General features: G+C 35.3%; 1 protein-coding gene across 4 annotated transcripts; it reads left to right on the plus strand.

Annotated features, from left to right (window-relative positions):
* The first annotated feature begins 160 nt into the window (after nucleotides 1-160).
* On the plus strand, nucleotides 161-3,470 carry LOC130998626 (adenine phosphoribosyltransferase 1-like). Of its 4 annotated transcripts, XM_057924044.1 has the most exons (6): nucleotides 161-712; nucleotides 805-915; nucleotides 1,682-1,774; nucleotides 2,413-2,562; nucleotides 2,746-2,804; nucleotides 3,253-3,470. In XM_057924044.1, exons 1-6 carry the CDS (start codon nucleotides 391-393, stop codon nucleotides 3,307-3,309), a joined length of 792 nt encoding a protein of 263 aa, XP_057780027.1. In that variant the 5' UTR covers nucleotides 161-390; the 3' UTR covers nucleotides 3,310-3,470. The 4 variants fall into 4 exon arrangements, with proteins under 4 accessions (XP_057780027.1, XP_057780024.1, XP_057780037.1 ...); XM_057924041.1 differs by having other exon boundaries at nucleotides 187-712; nucleotides 2,746-3,470; XM_057924054.1 differs by lacking the exon at nucleotides 1,682-1,774 and having other exon boundaries at nucleotides 187-712.
* The last annotated feature ends 14,713 nt before the right edge of the window (nucleotides 3,471-18,183 follow it).

The raw sequence follows: 18,183 nt of genomic DNA on the forward strand, positions 1-18,183 counted from the left end.
TTATATAGTATTAATTAGAAAAGTGGACTATCTTTTTTGGACATCTTAAAATGGAATAAGGGACTAAAATGGTGGGACGGAGAGAGTATTTATTATTATGGTAGAAATTTTTGATTTTAGCATTTCTTATTGTTGAAAATTTCCCATTTTTATTCCACTCAAACTATTTTTCTACGTCCACAATAGAATAAAGAAATTTGGAAACAAAAACCACTGAAGTCTTGCGTTTTTTGTAACAACACGACACAAACACTGAAACAGTATTTTCTCATGTTAGAGAAAGTTGATTTGGATAAAGATTCTGATATCCATAGATGTTTATATCATCATATGTGATTATTATTCTACTAAACCCCAACTTTCCACATTATACCCTTTTAAAACACTGTGATGTACGCTCTCTCTCAGGCTCAGCCGTCGCCCCTCAAAATCCACGAGGCTAAAATAGTCTCGTCGCTGCGCACTGCCATTTCCCTCAAATCAGATTTCTTCTCACCTAACACTGCAGCAGCAGCAGTCACTACCACTGCGCGGAGGAGGAGCAGCACAAGCGATCCGCAGATCTACGTTCGGTCTTCTGGTGGCGCAACCCTACCGGAACGGCGGCGACTGAGCGGAGCAGCCATGGCCACATCGAACGTCGACGGCACCGACGACCGCATTGCTCGGATCGCCTCCACCATTCGGGTCATACCCGATTTCCCCAAACCTGGTGAACCACTTGGATTTAGATCTTCGATTTTACTTGCATATTTGGGATACACGATTGAACTGAAATTGTTTATTTGGAAAAAATGTGGGCAGGGATTATGTTTCAGGATATAACGACGTTGTTGCTTGATCATAAGGCGTTCAAGGATACCATCGATTTGTTTGTTGAGAGATATAAAGATCAAAACATCAGTGTTATTGCGGGTAGGTTTCGTCTCCTTTTTTATCTCTTTCTTTCTCTGTTTTCTAGCAGGGTATGTCATATCCTTCCACAGTTGCATTTATGTTGATATTTGGGAAAATTAGGTCCAGAAACCGTATGCGGTAGTTGAGAAACTAATTTTTCTTTTCTAGATGTTCTGATCGTGCTTAGTCACTGAAAACCTTGGGCGATAGAGAGGGTTTTATAAATTTTAGCCAATGTTTAAATATGTTTCTAGAAATGCATTGAGGGGAAAATGTGATGTATAAAAGGTAGGGCTGCACTATAGCTCCCCAAACCAATCCAGAAATTGCAAAGACATGTCTATAAATTTGAGGCTTTGTTTGATATGTTTATGTGAATAAATTCAGGACGAAATGTAATTACATGATGGTGATGTGATAATGCATTTTAGTTATATTTTAGAGGAATGAAATCTGGATGAGATTGTTTCGAGCCTTTCTAACTATCATGTCATTTGGTAGGTTACATATGACTTATGAGATTCTGCTCTTTGATTCTATGTATAATACCAATATTAGGAAACTCATAAGGTTTTCTTATGATAGATGTAGAAATTTGATGCTTAGTGAATATTTGAATGGTCAGTGTCAACTGTGTTAGTGAGGGACCTATTTAGGGTATATGTAGTTAACTCATGGATATATTCCAAATTGAAGTGGATTCTAAAATGAATCTTCTAACAGTACAATGCTTCTTACCTGCAAAATTAGTTGTGATCTTATAATAACTTCAGTTTTGTCACAGGCATTGAAGCAAGGGGTTTTATATTCGGTCCTCCAATTGCATTGGCTATTGGTGCAAAATTTGTTCCAATGAGAAAGCCCAAAAAACTACCTGGTAAAAATAATCGGATTGTGGTCATACGAATAGTTTGCTTATAATTTCATAAGTTTGTTAGAATCTTTTAGATCTTCTTGATATGTGTTATTGTCAAATGACATGTTATGCTATGAGTGAAAAAGAAATGCTGTTAGGCTTGTTCCGTACTGCTTTGCACCTCTATTTCAGTTGGAAGATCAGAGAGCTTGAAAATGTTTACTGTTAAGATCTCAGATTCAAGTCCTTTTTTCATACTCAGTTTGATGGGATGCTTGAGTAAAGTCAACTATGATGCTAACGACATAGATTTATTTTGTTTACATAATTACATTACAGCAGTTATCTATTTTCACTTGCATCACTTGAACAACAGAAGGGGTTATATGTGTTATTCCTTGATAAATTTTGAGTTTGATATTGTTGCTTGTTCATTGTGATATCTGCTTCTTATGAATTCTATTTTGATTTAAAAAGCTTTTCTGAAAATTTGAGGTTGGATTTCATTAGACATTTTTTATAATATGTGGAAGGCACTTTGTCATCTCTTTAGCTCCCTTTGTTAGTATTATCCTATCTCTTTCTACTTCAGAGGTTTGATCACCTTGTAAATTTGCTACATATGCTACAGTAAATCCTAATAATTATCATCCTGACAGGGGAGGTAATATCAGAAGAGTACTCTTTGGAGTACGGAACCGACACGATGGAGATGCATGTTGGAGCTGTGCAACCTGGGGAACGTGCAGTTATAGTGGATGATCTCATTGCTACAGGGGGTACCTTAAATGCTGCAATACGCTTGCTTGGTACGGTTCATTATTTGTTGTGGAAATGTGTTATCTTTCTTTTTTGTGTGTGCATGTGTGTTTCTATGCGAGTTTGTATTTCCAATTCCTCAAGTGATGTGCAAAATGAGTTTGTTATGAAATAAGCTGTTGCAGCTAGCCTTGTGATAGTCAGCTTATTTATCTAGACCTTTTATGTTGCAGGACGTGTTGGGGTCACTGTGGTTGAGTGCGCCTGTGTTATTGAATTGAAAGAACTGAAGGTATATATAACTCCTCTCCAAACTAAGGTGACATGTATTTTTATTCCTTTTGCATTGTTAAGGTGTTTGCCAAATTGAATACTGGGTACTCTTAAATCTTCAATAGTACGTCTAGTCTCAGGAAATAGAACTCCTACTCTAATCACTGCTTGATCATTTGTCCAAGTTGGACGATTTAGTTGGCAAGTTTATTCTACAAAATTGAACCATGTTACACCCTCAACATAACTAGCTCTCGTCTTCCAACTGTTTCCAGTTACCAAATTGCCTGAAGCAGAGAGGCAAACACAATTTGAATCTTCTATTCTGAGTACCACTATACCACTACATGACCTAGCTAGCAATGATATGAGCAATTAAATATAATTAGTTATCTTGGTTTTTGAAATCTCGTTTTTCTTATTTGAGTTGTGTGTGTTTGTTAGTAACTGGTTTGTGTTGAATTTAGGGTCGGGAGAAATTAGGGGACAAAGCGCTGTTTGTTCTTGTGAGCGAGGAGACTTGAGGAGAGAAGGAATGTTGGCCTTGCCCCACTAATAATTACTAGGTTGTGCCTCATAAGACTCCTGTATTCTATGTACTAATGAATTACTGTTATTTGGGTTGATCATGTCTAAACACCCTTTCATTCAAGAAACCAAATTTTATTTTCAAACTTTGGATAAACTCTCTCTCTCTCTCTCCAGTTTGCCATCTGAATTTTTGTCTTGGTACCAACTTTAATTTACATTTTTTTCAACATATCCGCCGAGTCAATCGAAAACTGAATTTTTCCGTCCATGTTTTTATCTTTGGGGTTCAGTTATCCCTTCATATGAATCATCACAGGAAGAAATGATAATATAGCATATTTTCTTATGTTTATGCCACGTTCATCTCTTGCACTATTTATCGGCCAAAATCAACTCTCGCACCTATTTATGGACCACATTCTCCTTAAAAATCGGTCGGAAAATTCTCCTGCCGATTGTGTTGGCCTAGTTGGTAGAGGTTAATGCCTAAGATCTAAGCTCTTGGGTATGAGTCCTCCGTCGTGCGGTCTTTGAATATATTTATTTACTTATATAATTTATAAAAAAAATTACAAATTTGGATTATAACTTGCAAGAAAATAAAATTTAGTTGATAAATTAAAAATATAACCCAAATTTCCAATGACATTATAATTTTTACAATTTTTTGGGCCATTAAACCTAGATAAAGATTTTGAACATTGTGGTCCCCGAACGTGTCATGATTTTCTTGATTCTATTAGAGCCTGATCTTGAAATAGAGCTGCTTCGGCCGCTGTTTTATCAACTGGAGTATGAAAATTGACAAGGTGCAAATTTGGACACGTTTTACGTGTATGTGTTGGTCTAATAATAATATGGTTGATGCTTGAAATCAAATGTTAGAGCACCCGCAACGCTCCTACTCGAGCGCTTATTCGAGTAGAGCGTTGCACTCGAGTAAGGCGTTGCGGGGAGGGCTTACTCGAGGCCTGCTCGAGTCTTCAAGTATACACGAGCGAGAGAGAGAATTGGCGCGTGCTTTGCACGGCCTGGATTAAAAAAAAAATGAAAATTTCGAATTTAAAAAAAAATTTGGCTGCTGCATTTTCTTGGAATTCGGTCTTTTGACCGTTCTAATTTTTTTTTATTCTCTTCTCCTCTTTAAAAATCCCTCTCTTCCCTTTCTCCCTACCACATTTTCTTCCTCTTATAATTTCTTTCTTCCTCTACAATTTTCATGGATCCACACAATCTGTACTACTATGATCCTAATTGGTGCCCCGATCTTTTCGTCGATTATCACCCCGATATGGGGGGAATCAACTTGGAGGAGACCCCAGCAAGTGCCGAGGAAGCCCCAGCAAGTGCCAAGGAAAGTGCCTTCAAACCAAAGAAAGGCGGCCGGAGGAAGGAAATCGCCCACAAAATCAAGCACGACAAGTCGGCGGCGGAAGAAAGGCTCCGTCATACTTATCTTCCCGAGCATACTGATCTCATCGTCCAAGTTTGGGCGGAGGAGATGAACGACGCCATCCATGGGACGGATCAAAAGGGGGAGACGTATTGGGGACGGATCCGCGACCGTGTCAATCCCATCATCGGTGTCGAGCTTAAAATCCGGCAAATTCAAGGTCACTGGGCCCGAGTGAGCGCGGATGTGCGTCTCTGGGAAGCTATTTGGGTGGAGACGCGCAACAGTTGGCCTTCCGGCCATTCTGACGATATGCTCCGTGATAAGGCTCAAATCCTCTTTAAGGTTCGAAGCCCACAAAAGGCCGCATTCAACTTTTGGAACGCGTGGAAAGTTCTCCGGAACAATCCAAAGTTCAAGTCGATGTACCTCGCCGGAGACATGCATTCCTCCAAGAGGACAAAGACTACGGAAGAGGCGGCTTTACCACCTCGGTGTCGGTCGAGGAGATCTCCTCTTCCCGGCCCATTGGCAACAAGGCGGCGGCGAAGGGGAAGGGGAAGACGTCGGCGTCGTAGATGAGCTCGGAGCCTCCACCCGAAATAGTGGAGAGGTTGGACAGGTCCAACCAACAGATGGGGGCATTCACCGCCCAGTACACCAGGAGGAACGGTATCAAGAAGAGGGAGCTCGATATGCAGCTCCTCAACACGGATACGACGCACAAAGGGCATTGCACGCGTCCATGGTCGCCGACGTACTCAAGCGTCGTGGTCTAGACTAGGATTTTAATTATGTAATTTTACTAATGTTTTAGGTGTTTTTTATTTTTATGTAATTTTTAGGATTTTTAATTTAATGGAGTTTTTAATTATTAGAAAAATATGTTATTTAAATTTGAGTAAAATTAATTTAAATGAAAAGAATAAAAATCAAAACTAAAAAAATCAAGTAGGCTATCAAGTAACCCCAATGCAGCTCTACTTACTCAATGTGGACCCCCACTATCAAGTAGGCTATCAAATAAGCCCATTGCGGATGCTCTTAGGTTCAAATTTGAGTCTATCGTTATGCAATTTTTTAAATTATTTAATTCTACTAAATAACTGGATACATTCCAGAGTTTTAAAATGTAATTGAGACAAAAAATAATTTCGAAGCTCAACTCCATTGATAAGAGGTCTCTCCTTCAATCAGTGGTATGTCGAGAATTTAATTCACCTAAAAGGTTTTTCCTTCAATCAATAAGAGGCCAACCAGGCGACTATGAGAAATTGGTATGGGCCTAAAAACTAATTGCTCTGCTTAAAAAGTTGGGTTTTGTTAGAGTGGTTGTGAAATTGTCAAACATAGTTCAAATTGAGTCAACCCCATTGCATCTTGAGCCCATAAAATTTGATGTAGTGAAATCGATTCAATTTAAACTATTTTTTACTATTCTAACCACTGTATGTTCTGAAGTACTTTTTCTTTAACATATAATCTTTTATTGGAGCTTTAATTTTCTATTCCAACTTAAATTCTAAATCTAAAGCTTCATAAAACTTAGAGGCCAAATAAAACAATAATAATGATAATTGCATTGTCGGTCTTCTGTCTATAAACTATACTTAAGCGGAACCCAGCAATATTATCTTCGTAATTAACTATAAACTAAATCATTATGAATAATAAAACAAATTAGTATCATTATCCCTTCAGCCCTTTGACCTTTCCATGAATTAATAATATGTCTTGTTGTTATAATTGGTCTATACAAGTCAGCCAACTGCAGAAAGGAAGTGATATTTTATATTATCTACAGCCGTATATAATATTAAATTTAGACAATTGAATGACCCTTTTTCATTTGGCCTTTTCGATGTTATATTAGCTATAAATAATCGGCATAGTTCATGCCTTTTTTTTTCTCTCGTCAATGGACGAGAATAAAATTGGAGACAATGCTTGCACTGGTAGTTAAATATATAAATATTTTCCCTAAATATATATATATATATATATATATATATATATATATGTTTGTATCGATCATACAGAAGGGAAGTATATATTCAACAACAAAATAATAAGGATATTAAAATTAGAGTTAATTTGTGAGATAGCCATATTGAGCAATGAAACTCAATATTTGATCTCTTATCTAAAAAGTACAAATTTTGGTCATTTTTTAAATTTTAGGACTGTTTAGCCCTTAATTAGGGCGAACCAGATTTAGGTTTGCGCGTACGTATGAGGGTAAATTCAGTACAAATGGGTAAATTCAATGTGACTGAAGATTGAATGATGATACAGTAGGTATAAATTGAAAAATCTGTGTCAATTGTGTCATTCATTAGGTATACTTGGCACAATTATATCCATTTGTGCCAAGAGAAAAGAGTGCGACCGCGGGCCAACGCGGCGTGAGCGAGAGCAAGCGAGGGAGAGAAGGCGCGGCCGCTGGGGACGACGTGGCAGCGAGATAGTGAGCGAGGAAGAGAAGGGGTGCGGATAAGGGTATTTTGGACCGAAATTATAAAAAATGACTATAATTTATGTTTTTCATATTGATGGTCGAAAATTTAGTTTCATTGCTCAATATGGCTATATGAGTGTATATCCTCACAAAATTATTTGATTGATATCAATAATAAAAATAATAATAATATTATATATCTATACAAAAATTATTGTAATTTTTACCTGCCTGTATAGATATATAAAAGGGACAACTCTATATATAGCGAATTTTGAAAATAAAATTTCTTTCTTTACCCCAACTTTTTGGAAGTATTAACACATTCTTTTATAGCTATTGTTTTTAACTTTTTGAACAATCATACCTTATGGGCTTGTTCTTTTGATTCATTATTTCTGAATCCTCCACGTATGATTTAGATTTCATATGTATCAAGAAAAACATAAATAATTTTTTATTCTGCAGCAGGAAGATGATTACAAAATGAAATAGAAAAACATAGTATAAAATCATCTTTGAGTATATAAATTGGTTCATATATATTGCGAAAAAAATTAATCGTTCTACATTTTACTCGTCTGCATAGAATTTAAAAGCTCAATATAAACATGTACGTCCTATATGTAATTTGCTATTGATGAAGACATCTTAGAATAAAATATCAAACAAATGAACATAGCCGGTTTATGAGAGGATAATATATACTCATTTTTGCACCACCTAACCGTCAATCAATTGTTTAGTTATGCTGTCTAGGAAATTAATAGCCATGCTGAGTATGAATTACTCCCTATATACAAAGTTGGAGTCAAAATTATTTAAGAATATTTAATTAGCTAGAAGGAAGTAATTATTATACAAATTAAATTTATCATAGTATAAAATAGGTTCACTCTAAATTCACTAATAAATATTTTAAATATGTTGCGCAAAATGTTGTATTTAAAAAATATACTCTCTCCGTCCACGATTAAGAGTCATACTTGCCCCTTTTTTGTCCACGAAAAATAGTCTCATTTAATTTTTTGATCCATCACATCATACCTTGTCTCATATATTTAACTATAAATTGTATTTTTATTTCATTTTTTAATTAATAATGTACTTTTATTATATTTTTTTGTACTAACACTACCCCTACAAATTATATATTTATTCTACTTACATCAACTTTATTAATTGTAGACCATCCAAATTTCTTTTCGCGATAGACCATCCAAATTCACTAAATTCACTAAATAAAGTGATAAATTAATTGTAGATTTTCGCGATATAAAGATTGAAAATTATTCTTATTATTCTCTCCGTCCCGCTAAACTTGAATAATTTCTTTTCGGCGCGGATTTTAAAGAGTTAGGTATTTTATGTGTCAAATGTGGTAAGTGAAAATGTGAATAGAGGAAAAAACTTTTGCTATATACTCCCTCCGTCCCGCTATTCATGGCACGTATTCCATTTTGGGTTGTCCCACCGATAATGGCTCGTTTCTATTTTAGGAAATAATAAGGGGGTAGTTAGTGTTCATTAAATCACTAATTAACACCCTAATAAAAAACCTACTTTAATTAAAAAGAAAACACTCTCTCTCCCTAACTCGTCAATCACTCTACCCCCCCTCTCTCTCTCCCGATTGCTCTCTTTCTAGCAGCTGCTACAACCTCGCCGCCTCTCCTTTTCCACGGCGACGGCGCGGTGACTCTGCTTCCCCCTCACGCCTCCACCCGCTTCCACTGCCGCACCTCACCATCTCCACCCTCTTGCGCCTCCACCCTCGCACCTCATCGGCACCGCCCTTCACTTGTGCGCCGCCTCCTGCACGCTGCACCCTCCACTGCAAATCCCTTCCTCCATCGCCTCCACTGTAGTGGTGGAGGAAAAAATCCTAGCAGCAGCGGCTTGAGCGAGAAGACGGTGCAGATCTTGGCTTCAATAATCGGGTCGCCGCCTCCACCCTTTGTGCCGTCTCCTCCGCGCCCCTTTCTGAAATCCGACGAATAGCAACGACGGCGGCTTGAGCGAGAAGATGATGCAAAGGGAAGGAACCCTAGCAGCGGCGACGATGCAGATCTTGGCTCAATAATTGGGTCGCCGCCTCCACCGCCTCCATCGACTTCATAGGCGCAGATTGTGGATTTGGTGATCTAGGAATTTTTTTGGTTTGTTGCCGGAGATGAAAGTTGGCTGGATTTGTTGTCGGATTTGGATTTGGTGATTTAGTGATTTGGGGATCTAAAGATTTGCCAGATTTTTTTGGTTTGTTGTCGGATTTGGTGTGTTGGCAACCAGAGAGAAATGATAGTTGGCTGTTGTCGGAGATGAAAGGAAATCGGCGGTCGCCGGAGATAAAGGGAAGTCGACGGCAGGCCGGTCAAAAATGAGTGTTGTCTATATGTTAATGGTTGGCTGCGTGAATTAAAATAACACTACACATTAATCATCCTTAATTTTATACTCCTTAATCTCCGTGCCGAAAAGGAACGTGCCATGAATAGCGGGACGGAGGGAGTAAGAAAAATGCTCAAACATCACATAACAATTCGAAAATAAATACTACTATTCAAGCTTCGTAGGGAGTATATATTTATACGTATCGATTCATTTACTCTATTCCTTATTTAGAAATTTGTGAGTGTGTAGTATAATATGGGCTGAAGACTACATGCTCGACCTCTTAAGTGATTAGAAAAGTCAGTGGAGAGAATGATTAATATTGACCAATAATGATCATCATTCTCAGTTAACGTCACAATCACACTTCTATTATGCTTAATTAAGCTGCGTTTATGTACGTGTTAGTCGGAGAAGTGGACTTACTATCAATATATAAATTGTATAATTATTGAAGTTTGATGTGATTGTCAGGTTGTCACATTGCCAACTATTTATGGAAAAGTTTATCTGCTTCATTTCCTTTTCTTTTTCGTTCTCTTTTTAAGTTTATAAATGATGGTTTACAACTCCATGCATGTCATAAACCCTAAGCTTTAAAAGGTCATTAAAAAAAAACAATAAAATTAAATAATAAACATTTAAATGAAAATAAAACAAAGTATTTAAGAATTGTTTAGTTTTTTCAACCCTGATATATAATTGTTTTGGAATAATTAATGCAGTGGCAAATAAATTGAAAATTTTAAATTAGCATGCATTAACAAAATAGTTTTGACAATTAATTAATGGAACAATTGAATTATATATTAAACGATTAACATGCATATAATATAACTTTAAAGTCAAACATCATTGATGCATAAATTCCAATAATCCATGACATCGCAATTCAAACCTCCGAGCTTAAACTTTTTGTTATATAAATTAAAAAAATCAAAGGACAATTATTTAAACTGGAAAAAAGGTTAAAAAGGATTGTCTTATTTCAAGAAAACAACGTATTAGTTTGGAGGTGCAATTGCACCGAGTCGAACCGAATCGAATCTCAAACTTTAATTTATCGATATACGAACTTTCTAAATTTATATTTATATTTAAAATATTGACTTTTTCTTTTCAAGTTAAATTATTTTATTCAAAATAATAAATACTCCCTCCGCCCCAGGAATCTTGATTCTTGACACATATTCCTTTTTGGGCCGTCCCATGAATTTTGACACATTTCCAATAATTATTGTATTCTCTCTCCTACTTTATCATTTTTATTATTTTCTCTCTCCTACTTTATCACTTTTATATTTTATTAACTACACACTTAAAACACTAATCTACAACTTCTTAATTCCCGTGCCGAAACCAAACGTGTCAAGATTCGTGGGACGGAGGGAGTATATTAATTATTTTCCTATAAACATAGTTAATTAGAGATTTAATACAATTATTATTGAGTGAATTTTGAAAATAGTCTATTTGTTCTAGTAAAATTAAAAATTGTCCACTAAGATTAAAAAAAAAAGTCATTGTTACCATTTTACCCTTTAAACATCACCCCTTTAAAAATCTCGCATTTCACAATCAGTCGAATTTACAACCAAAATTTTTTGGTTGTGAATTCACAACCAGAATTTTTTGATTGTGAATTCACAACCAGATTTTTTTGGTTGTGAATTCCCAACAAGAATTTAATTCACAACCAGAATTTATTTTGGTTGTGAATTTGAGTTTTTAAAGTTTGAATTCACAACTAAAACTAGAACAATAAATCTATGCAGCAACATTGTGGCCACCCACAAACTAGTATCATAAGAAAAAATCTTGATTTATTTAATTTATTTTTTTAAATAAAAATAGGATTTGGTTATTTTATTATATTATCTATATTGTACAGTTTGTGCTTATTTTTTTATTTTATTTTTTTGCATTTTTTATTTTTATTTTATTTTTTAATAAAAATAAAAAATTAGCAAAGAATTGCAAAAAAATAACTACAATGTAGAGAATATCATAAAATAACTAAATCTTATTTTTATTTTAAAAAATAAGTTAAATAAATTAAATTATTTTCTATTTAGGTAAATTGTGGGTGGCCACAACAATGTGGCTGATTAGCATTACTCAAACTAGAATGTATTTTGGTTGTGAATTCATAGATTTGGTTGTGAATTCAAGAATATTAAGTTGTGAATTCATAGATGTGGTCGTGAATTCAAGAACATTAAGTTGTGAATTCATAGATTTGGTTGTGAATTCAAGAACATTCAATTATGAATTCATAGATCTTATTGTGAATTCAAAATCATTAATAATTTCATAGGGGTGGGTAATTTTGTACTTTTGCTCAAAAACTGGTCATTTCTTAATATTTTTATTTCATAGGATAGATTTTAATATATTTTGCAATATGAAAGTGGACACTTCTATATATTAACTCATTATTATTTTGATAGATAAATATAAGTTGTACCTATTAATAATATATATATTTTTCAAGTTGGTCACTTAACGAACGTGTTCACGAGCTAACCAGCCGAATACTACCAAACTCAAGTTTTATTTGTTTATTTATTGAATTTCTCTAAACGAATTTGAACGAACTTTTATCAAATCAAGTTTCGAATAATTTGCGAGCGGCTTAATTTATTTACAGCTCTAATTAAGTCCCGAACTATACTCCATTTTCCATTTTCACACTACTTTTGAAAGTTGATGATTAAATATTTGATTTATAAACAGTTGATGATTAAACATTTGATTTATAAATATTTGAAAATTGACGATTAATTTATTTGACTTCTCAATAAGGGAGAATTACGGTATAAACATTTCTTTACATATAAAATAATAACTAACTAAAATATATGAATTATATGTAGAACATGTACGAATTCGTTGTTGATGAGGACTGAAATATGCACCAGCGCTGTGCTAAACATAACGGGAATATTTCTAGTTATATTTGTTATTGTGGTTATTTCTGATATTTGATACAGGATTGCCTTGACTCTCGGCTTGGCTCAGCTCCGCTTTCCAGCTCTGATGGCTCAATTTCAAGATGTAGATTAGAATGACGGGGCTTGGGCTTGATTCATTGGGCTAATGGGCTTTAGGGGTCTAATGGGCCCAAGGGCCTTAAGTTTATGTTCATGCTTATAAATAGAGCCTTGATGCATAGATTAAGGGGATAGCCATTATTTCTTAGCCTACAACTTGTAAACTGAAAAACACTCTCTCGATTATAGTGGAAAACCCCCAAAACCCCGTGGACGTAGGTCTTCTCGACCGAATCACGTAAATCCGGTGTCGTTTACTGCTTTCTAGTTTAGGTGTTGGTTTCTCGTTTCACCAGTTGTGTAACTGTATGAATTGCAAAAAATAATTTTTTTTGCTACCTATGAGATTCGAACTCAAGACCTTGAATTCATCCAACAAGGTGATGAATCAACTATAGATCTTGATGATCTAAGGGCTAAAAATGGTTCTTATTTTATATTCTAAGAGGTATTTTTATTTTAGCTCACCTATATATATATATATATATATATATATATATATATATATATAGGGGAGGGCTACAGTGAAAACACTTCTTAAAATATAAATATAAACGTTTTTTAATGTACGAATTTTATCCAACAGAGTTACGAATTCATCCAACAGGGTTACGAATTGTGAAAAATATATTTTTGCTACCTTTGAGATTCGAACCCAGGACCACGAATTGATCCAAAAGGGTTACGAATCAACCGTAGATCTTGATGATCTAAGGGCTGAAAATTGTTTATATTTTATATTTTAAGAAGTGCTTTTTATTTTAGCCCTCCCCTATATATATATATATATATAGGAAAGGGCTACCGTGAAAACACTTCTTAAAATAAAAATAAAAATATTTTTTAATGTACGAATTTTATGTAGAACACGTATGAATTCATCCAACAGGGTTACGAATTGTGGAAAATAAATTTTTGCTACCTTTGGGATTCGAACTCAGGACCACGAATGCATCCAACAAGGTTACGAATCAACCGTAGATCTTGATGATCTAAGGGCTGAAAATTGTTTATATTGTATATATATATATATATATATATATATATTATCATATATTGTGAGAATGAGAATTTATATGAAAAGGTTAATACTATTCTAATAGGTATTTTTATTTTAGCTCACCTATATATATATATATATATATATATATATATATATATATATATATATTATCATATATTGTGAGAATGAGAATTTATATGAAAAGGTTAATACTATATAGGATTGAATAAGTTGATGATAATGCATGAATAAATATTTAAACCTTAATTCAATTCTTAAATAGAGCGAAAAATTTCATCAATCAACTGAATTGTGGTTATTCATGCATTACAAGCAGGAATCAACTTATTCAACACTACGTAATAACAATTATTCGTTATTATATATAGTCTAACTCTATATATATATATATATAGAGAAATGATATGCTACATACCTTATGTGAGCTACTTATATGAGCACCACTCATGTTTAGCTCTCGTTAGCGTTATCTTTTTTGTTTTAGGCATTTATTTTTATCCTAATACTTCATAAATTATTATTGAGATCATTAATTTTATAAATTAAATAAAAATCAAAGCCTAATTTATTCTTTTATTAATTATTTGAAGTTAAAGGGAATATGAACAAATCGAACATTGATTTTTATTTAATTTATAAAATTAATGATCTCAATAACAATATATGAAGTATTAGAATAAAAATAAATGCCTAAAACAAAAAAGATAACGCTAACGAGAGCTAAACATGAGTGGTGCTCACGTAAGGTGCTCACATAAGGTATGTAGCATAACATTTCTCATATATATATATATATATATATATATATATAGAGAGAGAGAGAGAGAGAGAGAGGAGAGAGAGAGAAGGGTCTAACAGAGAAGCTAAATATTGTGGAGAATAGAGAATTCGTAAAATAAAAACGAACAAATCTATAATTTTAATGAACAGATCAATGTACCACATGAACAGCAATTTGCCAATGGTGCGAATCCTGCTGGTGGCGAGTTTTTCTTTATTTTTACTAAATACGACTGTTCATTACTTATGTTGATCTGTTCGTAAAATGAATAGATTTGTTCATAATGAATAAAAAGATAATTCTCTATTGAACTCAACCCTATATATATAGAGAGAGAGAGAGAGTGAGAGAGAGATGGAATCTATTTTTCTTTTTTATTTAACATTTTATGTAAATATGTAATTACATTAAGTTTAATATATAAATGAATATGTAAATTGTAAATACATATAGTATATGAAAAATATGTAGTGGTATATATTGTAGTATATAATATAAATAGATTGATTCTAATTAATACTTTCATACTCATAAAATAAAATAATAAATGTAGGAGTGCTCTAATTAGTTTTGTGAACCTACAGTTACAATTCTTTAATTATACAAATAAATAAATAAATTTTAAAGCTCGTAATCGATGAATCTGATCCCAAGCCATCAGACTTTACTACAAATCGCTAGACTATCCCGCCCACAGTCGTTGCAACTTACGACTACCGTAATTTTTTTTTTTTTTTTAACTACCTTAATTTTCATTTTAAATGTGCATCTTCATCGTGTCAAAATAAATGCCTTCAACCATCTAGAAGATTAGGTTTGTTTTGAGATAAATCAATGCAGAAGCTGAAAGGCCAATCGGAAAGCTACACCGAAACATTTGGAGAATATTTAATTAAGAATTGTGAAAGACAATTAAAGAGGCTCCCTCTCCACTGTCCCGATGGCCCTATATTATTTTACTCCATGACTATCTTAAGCATCTTCATCTCTTTTTATTTTGAATCGTCTTTAAAATATTTTTTTTAATTTATTTTTAAAAATAATTATATTTACTATTACTGTTACAATTTTTATTTTTTATAGAACTCATTTTTCCCTTATCAAATACTCCCTCCGTCCACGAAATGAGTACTCATTTCCCTTTTTGGCAAGTATACCCCACATATCTCTTTAATTAATACACTAAAAAATGAGACCTTTAAACTACTCACACTACACTTCATACATTTCTTAAAACCCGTGCCGTCCACAAATGGGTACTCATTTCGTGGACGGAGGGAATATACAATTACTCTTTTAAAAAGATGTTTAGGGAATGGAGGGAGTACTATATTTTTGGTTCTATCAATATCAATAGTTAATTAATTTAATTTCCCACGGTATTTTTTGAATTATTACCAGCTAGGAGGCGATAATGATAAGGTGATTTTTCCCATAGTAAACTAATAATTTGTTCATGTGACGTGCACATTTCAATAAATTGTGTTATCGTTATATTCGTTAAAACATCTCCTTTTTTTAGTGTTAAATTGAAAATTTTCATCATTGGTATGCTATGCATAACCAAATAAGTGACAGACTGACAGTTTTAAAAAAAGATTTGGTGGCGAACATGAACAATAATACATCTAATTTATTTTAGTTAGCAAGTACTCATATATTAGCAAAGGTAGGATGGAGAGAGAAGGAGAGTGGAGAGAAGTCAGGCGGAGAAGGACAGCCCAGCCCAGGTTAGCGAAACCTCCGGCGAGATTCACAATTTACCAGAAAAATAGTTTTTCTTCCCAGACCCACAAAACCGGAGCAAGACTAACCAACAAAGTGAGGGGAAAAAGTATATCTTTTTTCTTCAACAACTTCCCGGAAGGGACATGGATGGACACTCTCGAGAGCAGGTTTACCAGAATAGGTAATGTCTTGGACATCTACTGCCCAAGAAAGAGAGATCTAAAAGGGAAACTCTTCGGATTCGTTAGGTTCGAGGGGGTAGTTGACATCTCTCGTACTCTGGAGGAACTTAACAATATATGGATCGGTAGCTACAAACTCAGAGCCTTCATCCCAAAGTTTGACAGACAGAGCCCGGAAGATACTAAGAAGAAGACGGAGAGCCGACCGGAGGTGATCCAGAACAGAGCTTCGGAGAGAAAGAATGCACCATACTCCTCACGCCAGGTTCAATCTATCCACAAAGGCCTCAGAAAAAGCGGAAAGTCTTTCGCTGAAGTGCTAGGTGGGTCGGCAGTCAGCCCGGCAGATGAGATAATAGGTTTCCAAACCACGGAAGAAGAGAGAACGTGGCTACTCAAGGCGTTTACGGGTTTTATTAAGACGGACTATCAGTGGGAAGAATTTGAAGAAGAAATCAATAGTGAGTGCGCTTCGATGCTCAGGATCTCTTCCCTCGGAGGTAATCTTGTGCTCATCCAAAGCTTGGATCATAGGCCAGTTCAGGAGCTGCTGAAAGGCCTCGACGAATGGGTGAGTTTCTGGTTCGAATGGGTAAGACCCTGGTCTTACGTCGACGTTCAAACTCAAAGGACTGTGTGGACAAAATGGCTCGGGGTGCCATTACAGGCTTGGAACCCAAGGTTTTTTCACATCGCCGGCTCGAATATGGGTATGGTTCTCAAAATCCATGTCTCCACCAAGGAAAGGGCACGCCTCGACATGGCGTTGGTTCAAATCTCTACGGGGTTGGCGTCGATTGATAAGCACCTTCAATGCAATATAGACGGAGCTCATTTCAAGATTCGTGTAGTCGAAGTGCAGGACCATAATGTGTCTGAGGAGCCCTGCTCAAAGGTTGCAGAATCTGATTCGGAAGATTTCTCGTACTCGGATCTCGAAGAAGAGATGGAGGGATCAGCCTCTCCGGCGAATGCATTGATTTTGCAGGGCGGCCCGGTTCAATCACAGGAAGGAGGGGAGATCGAATCAATACCGGTTCAGGTAGAGCACGCTTCGGTTACTGTTCAAGACGTAGCCGCTTTTCCTCATCCCGAGAAGGATTGTCTGCAAGCATTAATGGAACAAACAGCTGGGTGTTGTAATAAAGAGGGACAAGAACAAGAGCTGGCGGTGTCCGGGGCCACAAACAGCGATAGGCAGACGAATAGAGAACTATCTCTGGGTCCCGAAAAAGATTCGGCAAAAGCAACTACAAGTGAATCCTTGTGTTTCGTGGATTTGGGAAAAAGTCCAGCTGAATCTACCAAAAAGCTACTTAACAACATATCTGGGCCTATGCTGCGGAATTCAGGCCCAAAATGCTTTAGCAGCCCACAAACGGATGGTCATGTGTCTCTTGGAGAAAAGCCCAACCGGGAGTTTATTGCCCTTTCATCTAGAGGCGCAAATGGAAAAGAAAGTCGCACTTCTCTTTCTAAAAGATTATCCGAAAAAAGTCAAAAAAGGAAAAAACTTGGCAGACATGATAATATCATGAAACCGGGGTTCTCCAGATTTCTTCACCAAAAAAACAAGAAAAAATCAAAGATGCAGTCCAGCAAAAATCCAATCGATCAAGATCTTCAATGCTCAATAAACTCTCCACGTGAAGACAGAGGAGGTCAAGAGAGATCGAAATACACAGATTCCCCTCAACCAGAAGAAACTACCTTACTGTCAGAAGAAGCTACGAGAGTTTTGGAATTTGGCAAGAAATTAGGAATGACATGGCAGAGTGGAGATTCGGAGTCGGCTAAGATGTCTTCAAGCGCCAGAAGTGAAGAGGTCGAAGAGGAGAACCCAAATCAAGGTAATTA

Source organism: Salvia miltiorrhiza, chromosome 1 (genome assembly GCF_028751815.1).
Source record: "Salvia miltiorrhiza cultivar Shanhuang (shh) chromosome 1, IMPLAD_Smil_shh, whole genome shotgun sequence".
NCBI lineage: Eukaryota > Viridiplantae > Streptophyta > Magnoliopsida > Lamiales > Lamiaceae > Salvia > Salvia miltiorrhiza.

What these genes read in the sequence shown, in the direction of transcription:
- LOC130998626 (XM_057924041.1), top strand. Translation starts at nt 391, where the DNA reads ATGTACGCTCTCTCTCAGGCTCAGCCGTCGCCCCTCAAAATCCACGAG. An exon ending in ACCCGATTTCCCCAAACCTG is followed by an intron (nt 713 to 804) that starts GTGAACCACTTG and finishes AAATGTGGGCAG; the next exon opens with GGATTATGTTTCAGGATATA. An exon ending in AAAGCCCAAAAAACTACCTG is followed by an intron (nt 1,775 to 2,412) that starts GTAAAAATAATC and finishes TCATCCTGACAG; the next exon opens with GGGAGGTAATATCAGAAGAG.